Genomic DNA, 18893 nt, shown 5'->3' on the forward strand with positions numbered 1-18893 from the left:
AGCACCAAAGAGTCCGAGTCACAGCTGAGATGGGACAGAGCCCCACCGCCTTGGTTGGGAGGGTATCGTAATTACCATTGTTTTTACTGATTGCAGAAGTCATGTCCTCTGTTTAAATTGTGGAAAACAGAAGAAAATAATCACCCACAATTCTTTGATTCCTAGATAGTCATATCAACATTAAAAAAAATTTTTTTTTCTGTCTTTTATTTATTTTTGAGAGACAGAGAGAGAGACAGCACAAGCCAGGGGAGGGTCAGAGAGAGAGGGAGACACAGAATCCGAAGCAGGCTCCAGGCTCTGAGCTAGCTGTCAGCACAGAGCCTGAGACGGGGCTTGAACCCACAGACCATGAGATCATGACCTGAGCCAAAGCCAGACGCTTAACCGACTGAGCCACCCAGGTGTCCCGTCTTGTCGACATTTTAGTGTCTTTTAATCTAATCCTTTTTTTTTAATGCTTACGCGTACATCTCCAGACACATTTTTGAGACAAATTTTAGATCAAATCATACTAATTGTTAAAATTGCTCGTTTCCTACTCAGAACATTTCCCCTGTGTAGTCTACTATTTTTAAATTTGTAATGTCTGAATAACATTCCATTCTGTGAAGGTCCTGTGATCTTTTTAAGCCACTCCCTTATTGTTAGATGCTGAGATTTCCAGTTAAATGTAACGTATTTGGGTTTGGCTTGAAAAGCAGCTTTGAGCCTGAGAAACTCTTGAGAGAGGCAGTGCTAGGAAAGGACCTATAAGGTGACCTGGCCCTGCAAGAGGGCCACGCATAGACACCAAGAAAATGTAGCAACAGAACCTTGATTTTTGTGAGGGGAAAAGTTGAAATAAGCCCAAATTTTGATGACAAAGGATTCAGAAACAGCTGTTTCCTAAATATATAACACACAGAATATCCCTGCTAGATCTGGGGGGATGAGGAGACAAGGAAGGGAGGTGGTTCCTGCTAAGAGCCCTGAATTGAAGGCTCACACAAAATCAGCGTGTTCTGTATTCGAGGTATGAGTAGGGGTGGAATTACTGTCTTTTTTTTTCTTTTATAGCTTATCATCAAGTTGAAATTATTATCTTAATTTTGGCTATCTGGAGTTTCTGGAAAGGAAAGACTTGAGCCTCCACAGAGAACTTTCTCTTCTAGACATTCTGGGATTCCCATTCGAATAATTCAGACTCTTAGCATTTTAGGATTCTTAGGTCTTGAGGGCTGTTTAAGAGTAGACCTCTTGGAGGACCCAAGCCAGTACTGATTCATACTCTGGGGGCGCAGGGGGTCCTTAGAGGTCCCCTGGAACTTGACTGTGAGTTGAGTGGCCTTTCCCCTGGCCAGCCTGCATTTACTGGCGTAGACAGTCTAGCTGTGGGGGCCTTCTGCCAGCCTCTGCTTACGTGTCCAGTTACACCTGTCTTATTTGTTGGGACCTGTCACTCCCTAGATCGTATCTGACGAGGACGCTCCACCCATGTAGTCCTTACCCTGTGGACTTTGGGAGCGGCTGCAGGCTAGAGCCCAGAGTCATTGCTCTCTTCAACCCCCAGTGGCCCTTCCAGGGGTTCAAGAACCTTGTTTCAGGATGTGCAGGGTTCGGTAGAACCCGGGGTTTGTAACACTGGGAGTTTTATCGCAGTAGCTGACAGTGCAAATACCACTACTCCCTAAACAGTGCAGGGCAGGAAATTGTCACAGTCTTGGAAATGAGACACACACACACACACTTTCTCAAAAGACTGTACACTGTGGCTGGGTGTGTCTGGCCTAGGGCCAAAGGTGAATTTTCTTTATGTCCAAGAGAATTGCATTTAATATGCAGCATAAGAACCTTAACCAACATGGCATAAAGGTGCCACACAGTGTGGACTTTTCCATGTCTGGGTCAGTGTTCTGCATGCAGAGCTTGTGTTGACTGAGAGAGGCCTCTGTCCTCTGAGTAATTCTAGGGAGAGTCTGTGCTACAGCTGACACGGGCATTTTTCTAGAGGCCAAGTGTCCCTTCACATATTGTCCTGATCCTAGGCAAAAAAAAGAAGAAGAAGAAGAAAAATGTGATTTCTAAATATTCCAAGAAGAGGAGAAGTGGGGAGTAGGGGAGGGAAGGTTGGTTTCCGCAGTGGGCGCTGGTTTCACAGCCAGAACATTCCATCATATGGAACGAATATGCTGAATCTTAGATCTGCTTAGTTAGACATTATTTTTTGAAACTCAGAGATAGACATAAGGAAGGCTACAGGCTTCTGGTGGGAGAAAGATCGTAGTTTAAACCCCTTAGCCTGGCCGAAGTAGATTAAAGTTTGAGGTGAGAATGGATAAAGGAGCATAAGGTGGAAGTCCAGGTGGCTTTTAGAAGGCTCTGCCCCTGCTCTGAGTGGGGTGAAAATGGATTTGGAATACTCTCTTCACTGTTTGCTTTTTCCGTTTTCTGACCTATTTCCCTCTGTTTCTTTCCTCCTGATGCTGATGGGATGGAAGGAGGGGGGGAGAGGGGGCTTGGCCTGTGATTGGAAGGAGGAAGAGGGAAATAAACGTTCCTCCTCCTGCCTCTCCCTCTGACCTTAACCCGGGCCTGAATGCAGTCTCACGAAGCCATGGTTTCAACGTGCCTGACTGGTCTTGTTTGGAGAGCCTGTTTCCCAACTGCAAAGGGTGTCCTGAGACTTCCAGTGTACCTAGGGTTGCAGTTTGAGGAGAAGGGGCTTCTCTGAATGCAGAGGTGTTTGGAGAGACAGGGAGGACTGGAGAAGATGGGGGGAGCTTGTTTGGTCACCTGAGTTGACATTAAAGGCCAGGGAGGGTCATCACCCTCATAGGTTCAGAAACGTAGTTTGTCAGAACTGAGTGAATCCTTTTCTCGGGGTCTCAGGAAGACTAACATATGAAAACCCCAAATGTTGATATATTAAGTTGTACTGAAATACAGAATTACGGACGACACTGGGTATTCCTGTTTGCTGACTAGGGTGTTCTTTCCTTGGGGACCCCTCTTCCCGGGAGACCAAAGCATACTCAGTATGCCACCCTACAGTGGAAATGTCCATTTGCTTAAGTGATCGGACTGTTGTGTCCATCGATGAGCATATTCTGTCCCCACAGAGGCCTGGCTACTAAAGCATTGCTTGGAGAACACGGATTCAGGATCAGGGGATTAGCTGGAGAAACTTAATGGCTTGTGTCATCAAACTGGCCCCGGCTGACACTGCTGTGTCCACCGTAGAGACAGGGCTGCTAGATGTGCCACACAGGCAGCCCAGAGCTACTGCCACCGGCACAACATGGGAGAGTTTCTGCCAAACGGGCCTCTCTGGCCTTCCACTCAGTGGACATCATCCCTATCATTTCCTGTTTTGTTAACTGATTTCCTTCGAGCTGATAACAGGGCAGTTATTTCAACAGTCCACGTGGTTATAATTTTAACTGGTGCTTTCTTGCAAGTATCTCATCGGATTCAGGGAAATTACTAGTTGTCTCTTGGATTATTTCTATATAAGGTGACCCTTATCTGTTATATTTCAGCTCTTCCTCATCTTAATCTCAGGGGTAACTGGAGTTACGGTGTGTGACTGTTAGCCCCCTAAGCTGTCCAGTATGGCCGTGTGACACCCATCAGAACCTGAGATAGCTCCTAAATCCAGAGGGTACCGAGTGACCTGGGCCATTGTCAGGAGGAGAGCTAGTTTGTTCCCCGGTAACATTAGAGCTGCAGCCATTTTCTCTGATAAATAATTGATCCCTGCACTCCGAGGGGGTCTCATTACAATGAGCAGGAGCGTAGAGGGCGTGAGGTTTGGTTACAGTGACAGGAAGCGTGCCGTGTCTGGCCGCAAGCGCCCTCTGTGCCCCAGGAGGCGGCGGGACAGCAGGTGACGCTCCAACGGCAGAGAGCTGGGTCTCATTGCTTCGGCTCCTCAGAGCCGGTACCCTTTCCTTGCTTAGCTGGGAAGAATCAATTCAGAGTTGGTCTTTTGGGACTCTTGTAGGGACGAGGCTTAGGGTTGGGACATTTGAGGTGCCAGATGCACTCGTGGACGGGGCTTGAAGGGTGACCTTGGAATAAGCCCCGAGGCGTGGAGAACTCTACCACCGTGGTCCCTGGGGGTGAGGGGCAGGTATTTATTCATTCTTATTAATCTTTTTCTCTTTTCTTTCCATGTCCTTACCTTGGAACAGTTATTACGGTAAGAATTTGGGGGCGGGGGCTGGAATTGTAGATGATTTATAAGAAAAGAAGAAATAAAAATTCACTACCCTGGAGGGTCCTGGGTATTCCTCTCTGTCAGCAAACATGATGTTTTGGAGACTAATCCTTTTCGCTCCTAATGAGGAATTTGTTAATTGGCAAAGTGGCCTCTTGCCTAAGCTGTGTTGGCATGTATTGTGGCTTTGTAGGTCTGGCAGTTCCCCGGGTCTCACGTGTGCAGGGTGACCCGAGGCTCTCTGCCGCCCTCCCCGGGTCATGCCCTCTCGGGGTTTACAAAACCTCAGTTCGGCTGGCGGCTCGTGGCTCTCCCACGTGCGCACCTGTGGACCCCAGGGAGCGCTGCCTGTGGGCAACGTTTCGAAGGCAGCGAGGTGTCTTTTCCATGACCACCCCCTGGGTCCTCACCCCTGCTCTTCACCCTCGCCCATCCGTGCGGCTTCTGCCCACGTCATTCCTGCTGAGGAGTTCGGGGTCGATGCGCACCTCCTTCAGGGAGCACCATGTTTTAAGCAGCACCAGGGGAGGAAGCACCAAGCGTTCATTTGCTGAGAAGAGAACCTCAGGCCTCAGCAATAGGCCGGCTGCTGGAGGGGGCGCTGGGGAACATCTGGTTGGTTAGGAATATTCCTTCTCCCCTTGACCGTTAGCACCCTGTGCTTAAAGCAGGACGACCAGTTGTTAAAGACATGAATTTTGAAGTCAGACCGATCTGGTTTTGAGCCCCAGCTCGGTCAGTGTCCTTGTGGCCTTGGACAAGTCACCTCCCGCTTTGAACTTCACTCTCATCTGTAAGATGAGGGTGAGAGCACCGCAGCCCTGCGGGCGGGGACACGGACTGAACGAGATAGTGTGGGCTCCTGGGCAGGTTGGCAGTTACTGTAAGACAAGCTGGAGTCTCAGCCGCCTGCGATCAGTCGCGGGAGGTAGCTACTCTCCAGCTTCGAGGCTGGTGACCGTAAGGTGTCTTCCCCCTTCTAGAATGAATACATGAAAGAAGACTTTCTGATTAAAATCGAAACCTGGCACAAACCAGATCTTGGCACCCAGGAGAATGTAAGTAGTGCTTCCCAGGAGCACAAGGGCTTGCAGCCTGGGAAGGGGGTCTTGAGGCTCTGCCCAGGAGCTTCTCCTTCACTGTCCTCCCTGGGGTCCCGTTTTTTCTGGCCGTGAAGACAACCTGTGCCTAGACCCTTCCTACCAGCATGGGATTGCGCTGTCTAATTTGCAAAATATGATCTCCAAGACTCCTGTTTTCTTTTTTAATTTTTAAATGTTTTATTTATTTTTTGAGAGAGAGAGGGAGACAGAGACAGAGCACAAGTGGGGGAGGGACAGAGAGAAAGGGAGACATAGAATCCGAAGCAGGCTCCAGGCAGAGTCTGGCGCAGGGCTTGAACCCACAAACTGTGAGATCATGACCTGAACCGAAGTCAGACGCCTAACTGACTGAGCCACCCAGGTGCCCCTCCACGACTCCTTATAGGGCCTTCTCGTAGGGCTCAGATTGGTCTAAGATGCAACTCTTGGCACAGAGGAACTGTATTTATAAACCACAAAGATTACAGGGGCGCCTGAGTGACTCAGTTAAGCAGCTGACTCTTGATTGGGGCTCAGGTTGTGACCTGACGGTTTGTGAGATTGAGCTCAGAACCTGCTTGGGATTCTCTCCCTCTCTCTTTGCACCTCCCCTGCTCACATGCACACACGCTCTCTCTCTCTCACAAACATTAAAATAAATAAGTAAAACATGAAGCCTACAGCCTCTATAGAGAGCAATTCTAAATCCTCAGTTTTATTTATTTTAGTTTTTAATTTTATATACTTTTTATTCTTACGTAATCTCTCTATCCAAAATGGGGCTCGAACTCTCACAACCCCAAGGTCAAGAGCTGCATGTTCCATCAACCAAGGCAGCCAGGTGTGCTGTAACTCCTCAGTTTCACAATACATCTGTCCTTTTTACCCCAGAAGTCCCACGCCTGGGAATGTACCATGCAGTTCTGCGCTCACATGTGTGAAGTAACTGATACACAAAGAGATTATTCCAGCATTCCCTGTGTGTCCAGAAGTGAAAGACAATTTAAGAGCCCAGCAGTAGGACACTGTAAATAAATCGTGATGCAGCCACACACAGGGGTATTGTGCGGCCACTAAAAAGGACCAATAGAGGGGCGCCTGGGCAGCTCAGTCAGTTAAGTGGCTGATTCTTGACTTCGGCTCAGGTCATGATCTCGCAGTTCCTTAGATTGAATCCCATATCGGGCTCTGTGCTGACAGCTTGGAGCCTGCTTGGGATTCCCTCCCTCTGCCCTTCTCCTGCTCGCTCACTCACTCTCTCTCTCAAAATACTAAAATAAACATTAAAAAAATAAAACATTCTTCCCTCTCTCCTTCCCCCTTCTCTCTCTCCCCCTCACCCTGCTTGTTCTCTCTCACACAAAATATGTAAAAAAAAAAAAAAAAAAAAGGTGAGGCAGCACTTGGCTGGCTCAGTAGGTTAAACGTCTGATTCTTGATTTCAGCCCAGGGCATGATCTCAAGATTTGTGAGTTTAAGCCCCACTTCGGGCTCTGCACTGGTAGTGCAGAGCTTACTTGGGATTCTCTCTATCTCCCTCTCTTTCTGCCCCTCCCTTTCTCACTCTCTCTCTCAAAATAAACATAAAAAAGAAAGCAGTATATGGCTAAACAGCGAGCATGTTCACGACGGTCTGTGGTCAGTCTTTACAAAGGGGAGCGTACAGAAGTAACATGAGTGTTTTGGCCCAAATCGTAGTTCTGTCGTATGTATCTACCTAACATCCCCCTCCTGTCCCTTTGGATGGTTTTGTCTATAATTCTTCACTGGTCGGAGCTGCACATCGATGACCAGGGGATAACTGTTCCAGGTATTCATTCTGGATACTTGTGCTTTGTAGCTGACTGAACCTACACAGTGGTCCTTATTCCTGCAGGTGCACAAACTGGAGCCTGAGGCATGGAAACATGTGGAAGCCATATATATAGACATTGCAGATCGAAGCCAAGTACTTAGCAAGGTAGGAACTGGCTAGCGCTGCGGGCTGCCTTTGAGGTGCAGAAATGACTTCCAAGTGTCAGAGACTCGGGAACTGTACCCAAGTTGGCTCAAAGGGAAGTTCTCTCTTGCCATTGTTTATTTTTTAAATTAGCGTTAAGAATTCTCCTGTCTTGGGGCACCTGGGTGGCTCAATGGGTTAAGCATCCGACTTCAGCTCAGGTCATGATCTCATGGTTCGTGGGTTTGAGCCCCGTGTCGGGCTCTGTGCTGACAGCTAGCTTGGAGCCTGGAGCCTGATTCGAATTCTGTGTCTCCCTCTTTCTCTGACTCTCCCCTGCTCATGCTCTCTCTCCCTCAAAAATAAATAAAACATTAAAAAAAATTAAAAAATAAAAAAGAATTCTCCTGTCTTGACTTGGGGATTCTACCAGGAATATAGTGGCCTGGATGTATGTGTCCCATTTGGCCTCTGGGAATTATCGCTGGACAGTGTCAGTGCCGAGGATAATTTGCTCAGCTGAAATGACCACGTAGCCAGAAACTAGTTCTCAAGTTCATTTTTCCAAACCTAGCAATTCAAAAACCTTTGTTGCCTGCCTGTTACATTTGGAAGACTGTGTTCTCTGGGTGCCAGCAGGATGTATGAAAAGACAAATGCGCTCCCCCCAAGAATTTGGTGGTGGCTTGTCAGAGTCACACATGGCAGCACGTGCCTAAAAAAGGACAGCCACTGCTAGACCATGAACTTGGAGAGAACAGGGACCAGGTCTGTCCTTCTCAGTGCTGTGCTCCCAGGAAATATTTGTTTAGGGAAGAAAAGTTTAGTTTCTTCCTTGTTCACTGCTCTATTTGACGGGGGATGTTGGGATCAGGGCAGATTGGCTCTCTGCCATTGGTGGGAAGTAAGTCTTTGTTCTTCAAATCCCTGGGGTAGGATGCCCCTTTTCTGGAGTCACTCTGTGCTTCAGATATTTTGATCTGTACACGTCCCGACAGACATGAAAACCACCCTCTGCTTTCTTGCATAATATCCTCACTTCCACCCTCAGCGGACTTTTCAAAAAAACTTTTTATTGAAGTATAGCGTACAGCGAGGTGAATATATCCTAAGTGTGGCGCTTCACGGATTTTCTCAAACTGAGCACACCCAGGTAGCTCTCAAACAGAAATGCCACCAAAGCAGATGGCACTCTGAGTATTTTTGTCAGCTCTGGTGGTTTTGCGTCCGTGGAGAGCAGCAGAGGGGGGAAGATGTGATTGACTAATGTATTTGTTTTTATCTAAGCATAGTTGACACGAAGGGTTGATTGTTTTTTTTAAGCACTCATAAATCATTTTCACTTTGGGAGATACTCTATGTCTTGTGTGTGTCTGCGTGTGACTTATTTTCTTCAGGATTTTCGTTAAGTAGTTCTTATAGAAAGTTTGCTCTTCTTAAGCCCATATTAGTCGGTATTGAAGAACAGCCACAGATTAAACTCCTGTTACGGTTAATTCACACACAGCGGTGACTGCGTTGGAGAGAATGAGGTGAGACTAACAGCGGTTTACAAGAGGGTAGGCTCCACACGGGGGACGTTTCCAGTGACGATTTTATTAAACCAAGTCAGTTCAAAAGAACAGAGCCAGAGGGAGACTAGAGATTTCAGGCTGGACAGGCAGTTCTCATCTATGGCAGGGCTTTGGAATCACCTGCAGAGTTAAAAAAATTAAAAAATCAATGCTGCCCTTACCTGCAGATATTCTTATTCGCTGGGTTTTAAGTGGCATGGCCCAAAAATCCATATTTTGAAAAAGCTTTCCCTGGTAATTTGATGCCAATCCCAGGTTGAACATCTGTCTTAAACTGGAAATATGTGCCTGCTCAGATAGTACTTGACACTGTCATACACATAAAATTGAAAACAGACTGTGGCAGAGAAAATCACTCAGAGCTCTCCTTGGAAGCAAATGTAAACAGTTCTATATCTTGTTTATAAAATTTTCCCGTGTTTTCTGTACACCAGCAGGTTCAACTGGTATGAAGTGTACTCTGATGGAAAAACCTAATCTCTGTCTCTTTCCCCCTCCCTTCTTCCCTCTTTCTCTCCCTTCCTCCCCCAACTCCAATTCTACGATTTCTCTCAGGATTACAAGGCGGAGGAAGACCCAGCAAAATTTAAATCTATCAAAACAGGCCGAGGACCCTTGGGCCCGAATTGGAAGGTGCAGTTCACATCCTCACCGCCAGGGGGCAGGGCATAGCATGGGCAGACCTCTGCCATTGAGGAGGGGAATGGCTGGGGTGGGCTGCGGGGGAGCCGGTGGGAGACCCAGAGGTCTGCCCTCTTAGTTACCTGTCTGCCTGTATGTGTGTTTTTAATACAGCAAGAACTTGTAAACCAGAAAGACTGCCCATACATGTGTGCATACAAACTGGTTACTGTCAAGTTTAAGTGGTGGGGCCTGCAGAACAAAGTGGAAAACTTTATACATAAGGTAAGTGACCAGGCTAAGGCCTTTCCCGTGGGTGTGTTTGGGGGGAGGGGGGGGTGTTTGGCCCAACAAGGTAAGTGACTTGTATCCTCCAGTGGCTGACATCAGAATATTTTGGTTTGAGTTCCCAGACTCCCACTTCCCCTTTCACACCTGTCTTACAGTTGAATGCTTTCTATGCAGGGGGACCACATGTTACAGGGAAGGAAACTGAAGCCAAAAAAGGGAAACGGAAGGGGGTTTGCTGTGACTGAGTCACAAATAAAACTCAGTCTTTCTCTTTGCCTGAAACCAAAAGGCAGGAGGCCCCATGAGCTAACTTGTCCAGCCCCCTCAATTCCCGAATCGGACAGACTCGAGGCCTTTTTATTTTTTTTATTTTTTTTTAAATGTTTTATTTATTTTTTATACAGAGAGAGAGCATGAGAGGGGGAGAGGCAGAGAGAGGAGGAGACACAGAACCAGAAACAGGCTCCAGGCTCTGAGCTAGCTGTCAGCACAGAGCCCGATGCAGGGCTCGAACCCACGAACATGAGATCTGACCTGAGCCGAAGTTGGAGGTTTAACCGACTGAGCCACCCAGGCGCCCCTCGAGGCCTTTTTAGAGCTTTTTCTCTGATATGTTCCAGCCTTGTTCTTGGGCTGCATTTCATAGCTACTGGCCAGTTTTAACCTGGCCTTAGGCTCCCGAGACAAGAAGGGACACTCGGCACAGTTGTTCTGGGGCCTCAGCCAAACTGTGAGCACGTGGGCTGCCTGTCTTGGCAGGATTTTGGGCACAGGGCCTGGGCCGCGAGGGGTCTCCCTCCTACTCGAAACGTTACCTGTTGTCACGTGAGGGCAAAAGTCAGTGACTTTTGGGACCCAAGGGCTCACCCATGTAAGTCAGCCAGGCCCCACTCCTCCCCACCCACCCCCAGAGCGTGGGGTTGTTGACACGGAGATCACGGGAGCGGAGCTGTGGCAGTGGCCTCTGCCTCCTGGTTCTGACTTCTAACTAGTTTCCCTCCTTTCTGTAGCAAGAAAGGCGTCTGTTTACAAACTTCCACAGGCAGCTGTTCTGTTGGCTTGATAAGTGGGTTGACCTGACCATGGACGACATCCGAAGGATGGAAGAAGAGACGAAGAGACAGCTGGATGAGGTAGGTGGGAGCCTGGAAGGGCCTGGGCTCTCCACCCGCTAGGCCCCTGGAGGAGATGGTCATGAGGGGCAGGTCACGAGGGCACCGCCGGTGGCTCTGGCAACGCATCCGTGTCCGCGTGAGCACGGTCTAGCGTGGAAGGGAGCAGCTAGCTGAGGCCGTGGCGTCCCCTCAGAGACACACATGGCAGTGTGTGCCGCGTGCCAAGTGAGCAAGTGTTGCAGTGGTTCTTTAGACCTGGAGGGGTCGGGGGGAGCCGTGCTGGGCTGCGGACTCGGGGTGCCCCGGGGAGGGGGCAGGCTGGCTGACCGTGAGCACCACGCACATCTCCACGGAGGACGGTGGCGGCATGCACACGCAACGCACTCCTCAAGAGAGTGGTTTTGAGCTATTTTTAGAGTTTGGAGTCTTGGCTCTTTTGGGGGAAGTGGGGGCTTGGCGTGGACCCAAGGCGCTGGAGGCCTACCACTCATCCTGCCTCATTTGGGGGTGCCCCTCTGTGAGGCTCGCTCTGAGGAGGGGGTCCGTAAACAATGTTCAAGCACTGACTGTGTTAAACAACGTTCAGGCACTGCCTGTGTGTAAGGCACTGTTCCGAGGGCTTTAAACCCGCCACCTGCTGTGATCCTCACGATACAGGTGAGCATTGCCACCTCAGATGAGGCTCCGAGAGCCCAGCTCCGTGCAGAGGTCACACGGCCTGCAGGTGATACGGGCAGGGTAAGAGCCACAGCTCACTTGGCTGTTTGTCCTCCCTTAAATGCCATTTGGGGCCCTCCTGCCCTGTTGGGGCTAAAAATAAAGCAGGAAGCTGCTTCATCACTGCCGTCCATCTGTCCCTCCTGGCCCTGGGAGGGTTCGCGAGGAGCCAGGCGTCGGGCAGACTGTGCCCTGCCCAGCCTCGCCCAGCCCCCCAGTAGTGCCTCAGGCGAGACCCAGGCCTGGGTGCCTGTGGTGCCCCCGTCCACTGTGCTGGTCTTGGGTCAGACCATCCTTGGTCCCTGTTGAAGGCAGCTGCTCTGCTTACTCATCCAGCTACAGCTGGCAGGGAAGTGGCAGGAATTGGGACCCAATTCCAAAGGACCTGAAGGAAGTGGTGGATTTTTAACGTTTGGGATGCTGGTGATTCTGACTCTATGAGAGAGAGGCCTGAGTGCTTCGGTCACCCTAGTCCTGACAAAAGAAATGGGAAAAGTTACCAAACAAGAAGCGTGGCAACTTGAGGCTTTAGCCTGGAGCCTCGGCCGCCCTCTGCCTGACAAAGGCCCCCAAAAGTCTGCCGGCTTGTGGAGGCGCTTACGGGCAGCCCTTCACTCACTGGGTAGAATTTGAATTCTTGGAGCTGGAGGAACTCTCTAGAGGAGCTCCCAGCTTCAAAGTTTGAGACCGCTCACTATTAGGGAGTTCTTTTTTTCAGTCCTCACCTCTCTGTATGTGTCCCAAACCCTTAGAAGACCAGTATCCGACAGGATGACTGCAAATTCAGGAAACCCATTTTATAATTGGAATCTTAAATAGTTTGTAGTAGAAGAAAAAGGCAAAACCAAGTCTGGGTCGTTGTGGGACATCCTTTGACCTCATTGGCAACTGTACTAGACCTTTGTGTGCTGACTGTGCCTCTGGCATGCTGGTCTCTTTTCTCTTTTTTTCTCCTCCTAAAAATACGTTTTATTAAAGTTTTATTTTCACATTTGTATTTATTTAAAAAAACACCTTATTGGGGTGTGATTGACATACAGAAAACTGCACATATTTAATATATATATGTTTTTAATCTTTTAATGTCTATTTATTTTTGAAGGAAAGAGAGACAGAGCATGAGCAGGGAAGGGTAGAGAGAGAGAGGGAGACACAGAATCTGAAACAGGCTCCAGGCTCTGAGCTGTCAGCACGGTTGTTCCAACTCATGAACCATGAGATCATGACCTGAGCCAAAGTCGAGCACTTAACCGACTGAGCCCCCCAGGCGCCCGTTAATGTGCACCTCTTGATGAGTTTCAGATCAGTATACACCTGTGAAACCCTCACGGCAGTCTTTGCCATGAACAAAAACATCACCTCTGAAAGCATTTTTATAATTTGCAAACTCAGATGGGGTCCCAGGCTTCTGAGGAAGCAGCTGTCCTCCTCTGCCCCGCTCCTGAGTCCTGCCTCCGACAAGCAGCCCCTTACCATTCCTAGGGTTATTTCTTTTGTTAATTGCCTCCATATTTCCAAATAATACCCTGATGCACTTAATTCCCAATCTCCCAAGTCTTGACATTAACGGTCAGTTTCTCCTGTGGAAGATTTGGCTCCTGAACCCCACCCATCACTCACTCTCTTCCCCCTCGTCCAGTATCACAATTTTGGGTTAATTCAGGATTCGGTGTTTATATTACTACAATTTTGTCATTCTTTTCCCCATCTGAGCACTTTCGTCTGCTCCTGATTGCTATTCCTTTCTTGGAAAATTTTTGGTTTTTTCAGTAAGTTGGTTCAAAACTGTTATGTTAACTAACTGGAATTTAAATAAAAATTTAGGAAAATAAATAAATAAATAAAAATTTGGGGGGAAAAGATAAGAAGTTAGTAATTGCCTCCCTTCCTCTTATTAACGTAGTCTTATGTGTCTGTGTCATTAAGTTTTGTGTTTGAATCTTTCCATGGATGATCCAGGCTAATAACGCAGTGACGTCTGTCCGTCCTCATTGATTTTGCTCCCCCCTCAACGGACACTCTGATCTGAAGATCTTCTCAGCTCTGGAAAATGTGTGTGTATATCTATCTTGTAATTTTTTCCCCTCTGTCTCCTTTATTCTTTTTCTGGAATTTTTATTAGGAGTCAGAAATCAGACCTCATGAAGTGACCCAATTTTCTTATGTTTTCTCTCCTTTTTTGTCTGCTTTCTGGAAGATATTTTCCAATGTTTGCTTCTCTCTCGTCTATTGATTTTAAAAACATTTTCAAGCACTTATTGCGCTGTGTTCTTTTCCTTAAGTACTTTTCCTATTTTTCTCCGTGTGTTATCTTCCGTTTCTAAGGCTTTCGCTTTTTTCTTTTTTTGTGTTTGGTTTTCAAGGTGCCTCTGCCTCCTGGGTGTTCTTTGTTTCTGGGGAGCACCTGTCTCCTATTGGAGTCTGTGATTCACGTTAGTGGCTTTCCTCAAATGACGAGTGGTCCTCGGCCATTCGTTCACATCGAAGAGTGAGCGTGTCACGGGACTGCTTTAACTGAAGCCCCTGGTGTCCCCTGGGTGGGGGGCCGCGCTCGCTGAGCCCTTCACCCTGCTGTGACGGGACAGGTGGCTGCTTGGCCCTGAGTACTCAGGGAGGGAATACCAGGGCCGAACTGTTTTTTTTAATTCTCACTTTCAAACAAGTCATCCTTTGTCAACTCTGGTTGCACACCCACCCTCTATGGAACCTGGTGCTTCCGGCTCCAGAGCCTCTGGAGCACCCGCAGCACAAGCCGGTCTGTTCCTCCTCCTCAGCCCCGCCTCCTCCCGGCACTTAGCGCCAGTCTCGCTGCCCTGCTGCCCTGCTGCCCTGTCCATCCATGTTTCGTCTTCCACCATGTTGTCGCCGTCTCTTCTCTGCTGTTGGCTCCTCTGTTTTTGTTGTCTTCATGGTTTTATATCTTTTGCTTATTCTTTTACTGTCATCACAGTAGGGTTTGGAGGAGGAATAGCAATAAATGCGTTTTGCAGCCTACCTGGGTTAACTGTAAGTTTGCAGTAGGAATTATGACCCTATGTGGGCGGAGTATCTTGGTGATTTATGAAGGGTCACTATAAGGCCACAGTCACCTCTACTGTAACTCTGGTCCCTATGGGAAGGCAGACTTACCATTCTTGGGTGAGGTTCAAGGATTTGAGAAACAAGAGATCAAGAGATTAGTCCTTTGCCCTAAAATGAAACATGTCAGGATACGTGTGCCTGTAGGAGAGCAGTGTCTGTCCGTCCATCTCCCTCCCTCCTTTCCTCTTTCCCTCCCTTCCTCCCTCTCTTTTTCTTCTTCTCCCTTGCTCTTGCTCTCTTAAGAGACTCATAGCCTCAAAACTGGAAGAAGGCTTCTTAAACTCACTTAGTCCAATTACACGCCCAGTGCTTGAGTTCTCTCTGCAGCTTCCCCACCAGCCTGTCCTTGATGGCTCCCAGTAGTGGGGAACTATCTCTTGACCATAGTGGTAATAAAAAATACTTTTATTACTTATAGAAGCTAACATCTTGGGGCGCCTGAGTGGCTCAGTCAGTTAAGCATTCGACTTTGGCTCAGGTCATGATCTCGCAGTTCGTGGGTTCGAGCCCCGCATCAGGTTCTGTGCTGACAGCTCAGAGCCTGGAGCCTGCTTCAGACTCTGTGTCTCCCTCTGTCTCTCTGCCCCTCCCCCACTTGTGCTCTGTCTCTCTCTGTCTCGAAAATAAATGAACAAGAAAAAAGATTAAAAAAAAAAAGCTACATCTTATTGAGGTCTTACTGTATGCCTGGCGTGTGTGGTCAGCATTTTCCATGAATTATGTCATCAAACCCTCATGTCATCCTGTGCCATAGTATTTTCATTTTATAGACAGAGCAACTGAGGCTCAAAGAGGTTAAGGATACCTCCTAGTTCAGTGTACAAGTGCCGCCTGGGCCTTTGGCCACTAACTCTGTAGATAATGTGCCTGGGAGAAGAGAACTCGTTTTAAAATTTTTAAGAAAACCTGTTTCCTGATGCACTGGACTCTAGAACGTTTGCTGAAAAACCGCAAAGAGACTGTTGTGTCAGAGTGCGTGAGTAACGCTCTGTAGCATTTTCTTTCCCAGCCTTCCTTGGTGGGGGTTCCTTCTAAGTTCCTGTTGGCCCTGTGATCCCTCTGGTCCCTCCATAGCCCACCCCTTTGTGATGGAGCTGAGAGGCAGTGTGACCCTCTTGCTCTGCAGGTGCACCTTGGGGGCTGTCCCTGAACGTCCTTGCAGTCAATCCCCCTGTCCGTGTGCTTGCATGCGAATGTGCCTGTCCCTTTCTCATCTCCTGAGCCTCGATGCAGAGGCCCCTTGCTCTGTCCTCCGGCTTTCTGACAGATGACTGCTGGTTCGCCACCATTTTTAGATATGGAGTCTTAAACTCAGGACTCGTTCCACTGAGACCCTGGAAGTGTTCCTTTGCGGTGCAGTGCCTGGCAGGACACTCTACCCCAGAGTTTCTGTCTGTGATGATGGTGGACAGAAGTTTGGACGGTTAAACTGATAAACAGAAACCACTCAGGGCCTAACTTACCTGTGGGGCCAAGGGCCAGTGGGGAGTGACATTCCAGTAGCATCTGCAGAGGGCAGCACCAGCTCCGGCTCTCGAGGCTGCGGGACAGTGCTGGTGGGGGACGGTGCTGGCCGTGGATGCTTAATTCCCCCTCGTCTGCCCCACAGTGAGTGACCCAGGGCAGACCGCCTGGAACTTTGGCCAACATCTGGAAATAGCTTTATTGTTTATTCATTATTCATATATTAATGTTTGTTTATTTCTGAGAGAGACACAGTGTGAGTGGGGAAGGAGCAGAGAGAGAGGGAGACACAGAATCAGAAGCAGACTCCAGGCTCTGAGCAAAGAGCCCAATGTGGGGCTCGAACTCATGAACCGTGAGGTCATGACCTGAGCCAAAGTCAGATTCTTAACCAACTGAGCCACTCAGGTGCCCCTGTATTTTCTTTCTAAATATGGTCTCATTTTTCAATATTAAGGTAATATATAAACATTAAACATTTGGGGGGAAATAATGAAAAGTAGAAAGAAAAAATCACTTGTACTCTATTTAAAGACAACCTCTAAAACATTTGAAGTTTTTCTACACAATTTTACTTAGTTATGATCACAGGACACGTGCCAAATGAGTAGCCTACATTTTTCTCTTAACAGTATAACAATATATAACATTATAACAAATGTAACATTTCCCACCCAGAGTTTCTTCACATGCACGGCTCTGAGCACAGCATACACATTGCTCCCTGCTCGGTCATTGCCCTGTGTTGGGTCTTCCTTCCTGTTCTCACGTTCTCACTGCTGGCGATAATGCTGGGATGAAAATTTTTGTTCACTCAGTGTTTTGGATTATTTGGATTTGGATTATGATTATTTCCTTAGAATAAAATCCTACCAATGGAATTAGAGAGTTTAAGACTCTTGTTATTTGTTACTAAATTTCTTTTCTGAAGGGCACTTTTTTAAAATTTAATTTAAGTAATCTCTACACCCATCATGAGGCTTGAGCCCATGACCTGGAGATCAAGAGTCACACGCCCCTTGACTGAGTCAGCCAGGAACCCCTGCAAAGGGCTTTCTAAAGAGGGCCTGGAAACAATTTGCATGTGCCTCCTATTTGTGTTCCTTCAGGAATGCTTGGTCTGTGGTTGCTTTTCAGTGTTTTAAACTGATTTTTTTAACCAGTTTTTTTTTTTTTAATTGAACTGTTTATATTGAAGTGATTATAAGATTCACATGCAGTTATAAGAAATAATACAGAGTGTGATGCCTGGGTGGCTCAGTCAGTTAAGCATCTAACTCAGTTTTGACTCACTTCATGACCTCATGGTTTATGAGTTTGATCCCCACTTCTGGCTCTGTGCTGACAGAGCAAAGCCTCCTTGGGATTCTCTGTCGTCTTCTGTCTCTGCCGTGTTGGTGCCCATTCTCTTTCCCTCTCTCAAAAATAAACAAACTTAAAAAAAAAAAAAGAATACAAAGAGATCGATTTCTCCCAATAGCAACATGTTGCAAAAGTATAGTACAGTATCACAACCAGGGTATTGACATTGTAACTTTTACTAGTTTTTTTTTAAAATCAAAGTATTTCATACTTAATAGAAAAAACAGTTTTCAAAAGATGGAGAAAAATAGGGACACCTGCCTGGCTTATTTGGTAGAGCATGTGACTTTTTTAAAAAATATTTTTAATGTTTATTTATTTTTGAGAGAGAGAGATCGAGCATGTGAGCAGGGGAGGGACAGAGAGAGAGGGAGTCACAGAATTCAAAGCAGGCTCCAGGCTCTGAGCTGTCAGCACAGAGCCCAATGTGGGGCTCTAACTCAAAAAAACCATGAGATCATGACCTGAGCTGAAGTCAGACGCTTAAATGACTGAGCCACCCAGGCACCCTGAGCACGTGACTCTTGATTTCATGGTTACATGTTTGAGCCCCATGTTAGGTGTAGAGATTAAAAATAAAATCTTCAAAAAAATTTTTTTAATGTTTACTTATTTTTGAGAGACAGAACATGAGTGGGAGAAGGGCAGAGAGAAAGGGAGACACACAGTCTGAAGCAGGCTCCAGGCTCCGAGCTAGCTGTCAGCACAGAGCCCAACACGGGGCTCAAACCCACAGACTGAGATCATGAACTGAGCCAAAGTCAGACACTTAACCAAGAGGGCCACCCAGGTGCACAAAAAATAAAATCTTAAAAAAGTAGATAAATACAGAAAAATGAAAAACGGAGCTCCAAGTAAATAAAGATAAATAGATAATAAAAGTTTCTTTCGGGGCGCCTGGGTGGCTCAGTCGGTTAAGCCTCCAGCTTCGGCTCAGGTCAGATCTCACGTTCGTGGGTTCAAGCCCCGCGTCAGGCTCTGTGCTGACAGCTAGCTCAGAGCCTGGAGCCTGCTTTGGGTTCTGTGTCTCCTTCTCTCTCTGTCCCTCCCTCTCTCGGTATCAAAAATAAATAAAACATTAAAAAAAAATTAAAAAAAAAAAAAGTTTCTTTCTTCCAACCCCTGGCCATATTCCCTAGAGAAAATCACCATTAAAACCAACCTGGGGGATGCCTGGTCTGACGGACATGGCTCAGTTGGTTGAGGATCTGACTCTCGATTTCGGCCCAGGTCGTGATTGATCCCAGGGTCGTCGGACTGAGCCCTGTCTCTCTCCTTCTGCCCCTCTCCCCTGCTTGTGCACGTGTACGCACATTCTCTTTCTCAAACAAAACAAAAAAACAAACCAGGATTGGAGTTTCCATTTTCATATTCCTTGATTATATGCACCTACATTGCCAGCCTGCGGTAGCTTGATCGGAGGAACAAACATCAGATAAATCTCTC

General features: G+C 47.5%; 1 protein-coding gene and 1 long non-coding RNA gene across 2 annotated transcripts in view; one reads left to right on the plus strand and one right to left on the minus strand.

Moving 5' to 3' along the window:
• Positions 1-18893, plus strand: part of PITPNA (phosphatidylinositol transfer protein alpha) — a 39652-nt gene that overhangs the window by 13383 nt on the left and 7376 nt on the right. The window contains exons 6-11 of the mRNA XM_029927966.1: positions 4176-4183; positions 5185-5259; positions 7160-7243; positions 9352-9429; positions 9592-9702; positions 10719-10841. Of these exons, the coding sequence (XP_029783826.1) occupies positions 4176-4183; positions 5185-5259; positions 7160-7243; positions 9352-9429; positions 9592-9702; positions 10719-10841 (479 nt within the window). The remainder of the gene's footprint in view (positions 1-4175; positions 4184-5184; positions 5260-7159; positions 7244-9351; positions 9430-9591; positions 9703-10718; positions 10842-18893) is intronic.
• Positions 8799-16248, minus strand: LOC115282131. Its single transcript, XR_003904523.1, has 2 exons — positions 16085-16248; positions 8799-8916 (listed from the first exon to the last, which is right to left on the minus strand). It is a non-coding gene; the product is annotated as an uncharacterized LOC115282131 (long non-coding RNA).

The sequence above is a fragment of the Suricata suricatta genome, chromosome 17 (genome assembly GCF_006229205.1).
Source record: "Suricata suricatta isolate VVHF042 chromosome 17, meerkat_22Aug2017_6uvM2_HiC, whole genome shotgun sequence".
In the NCBI taxonomy this organism is placed as follows: Eukaryota; Metazoa; Chordata; class Mammalia; order Carnivora; family Herpestidae; genus Suricata; species Suricata suricatta.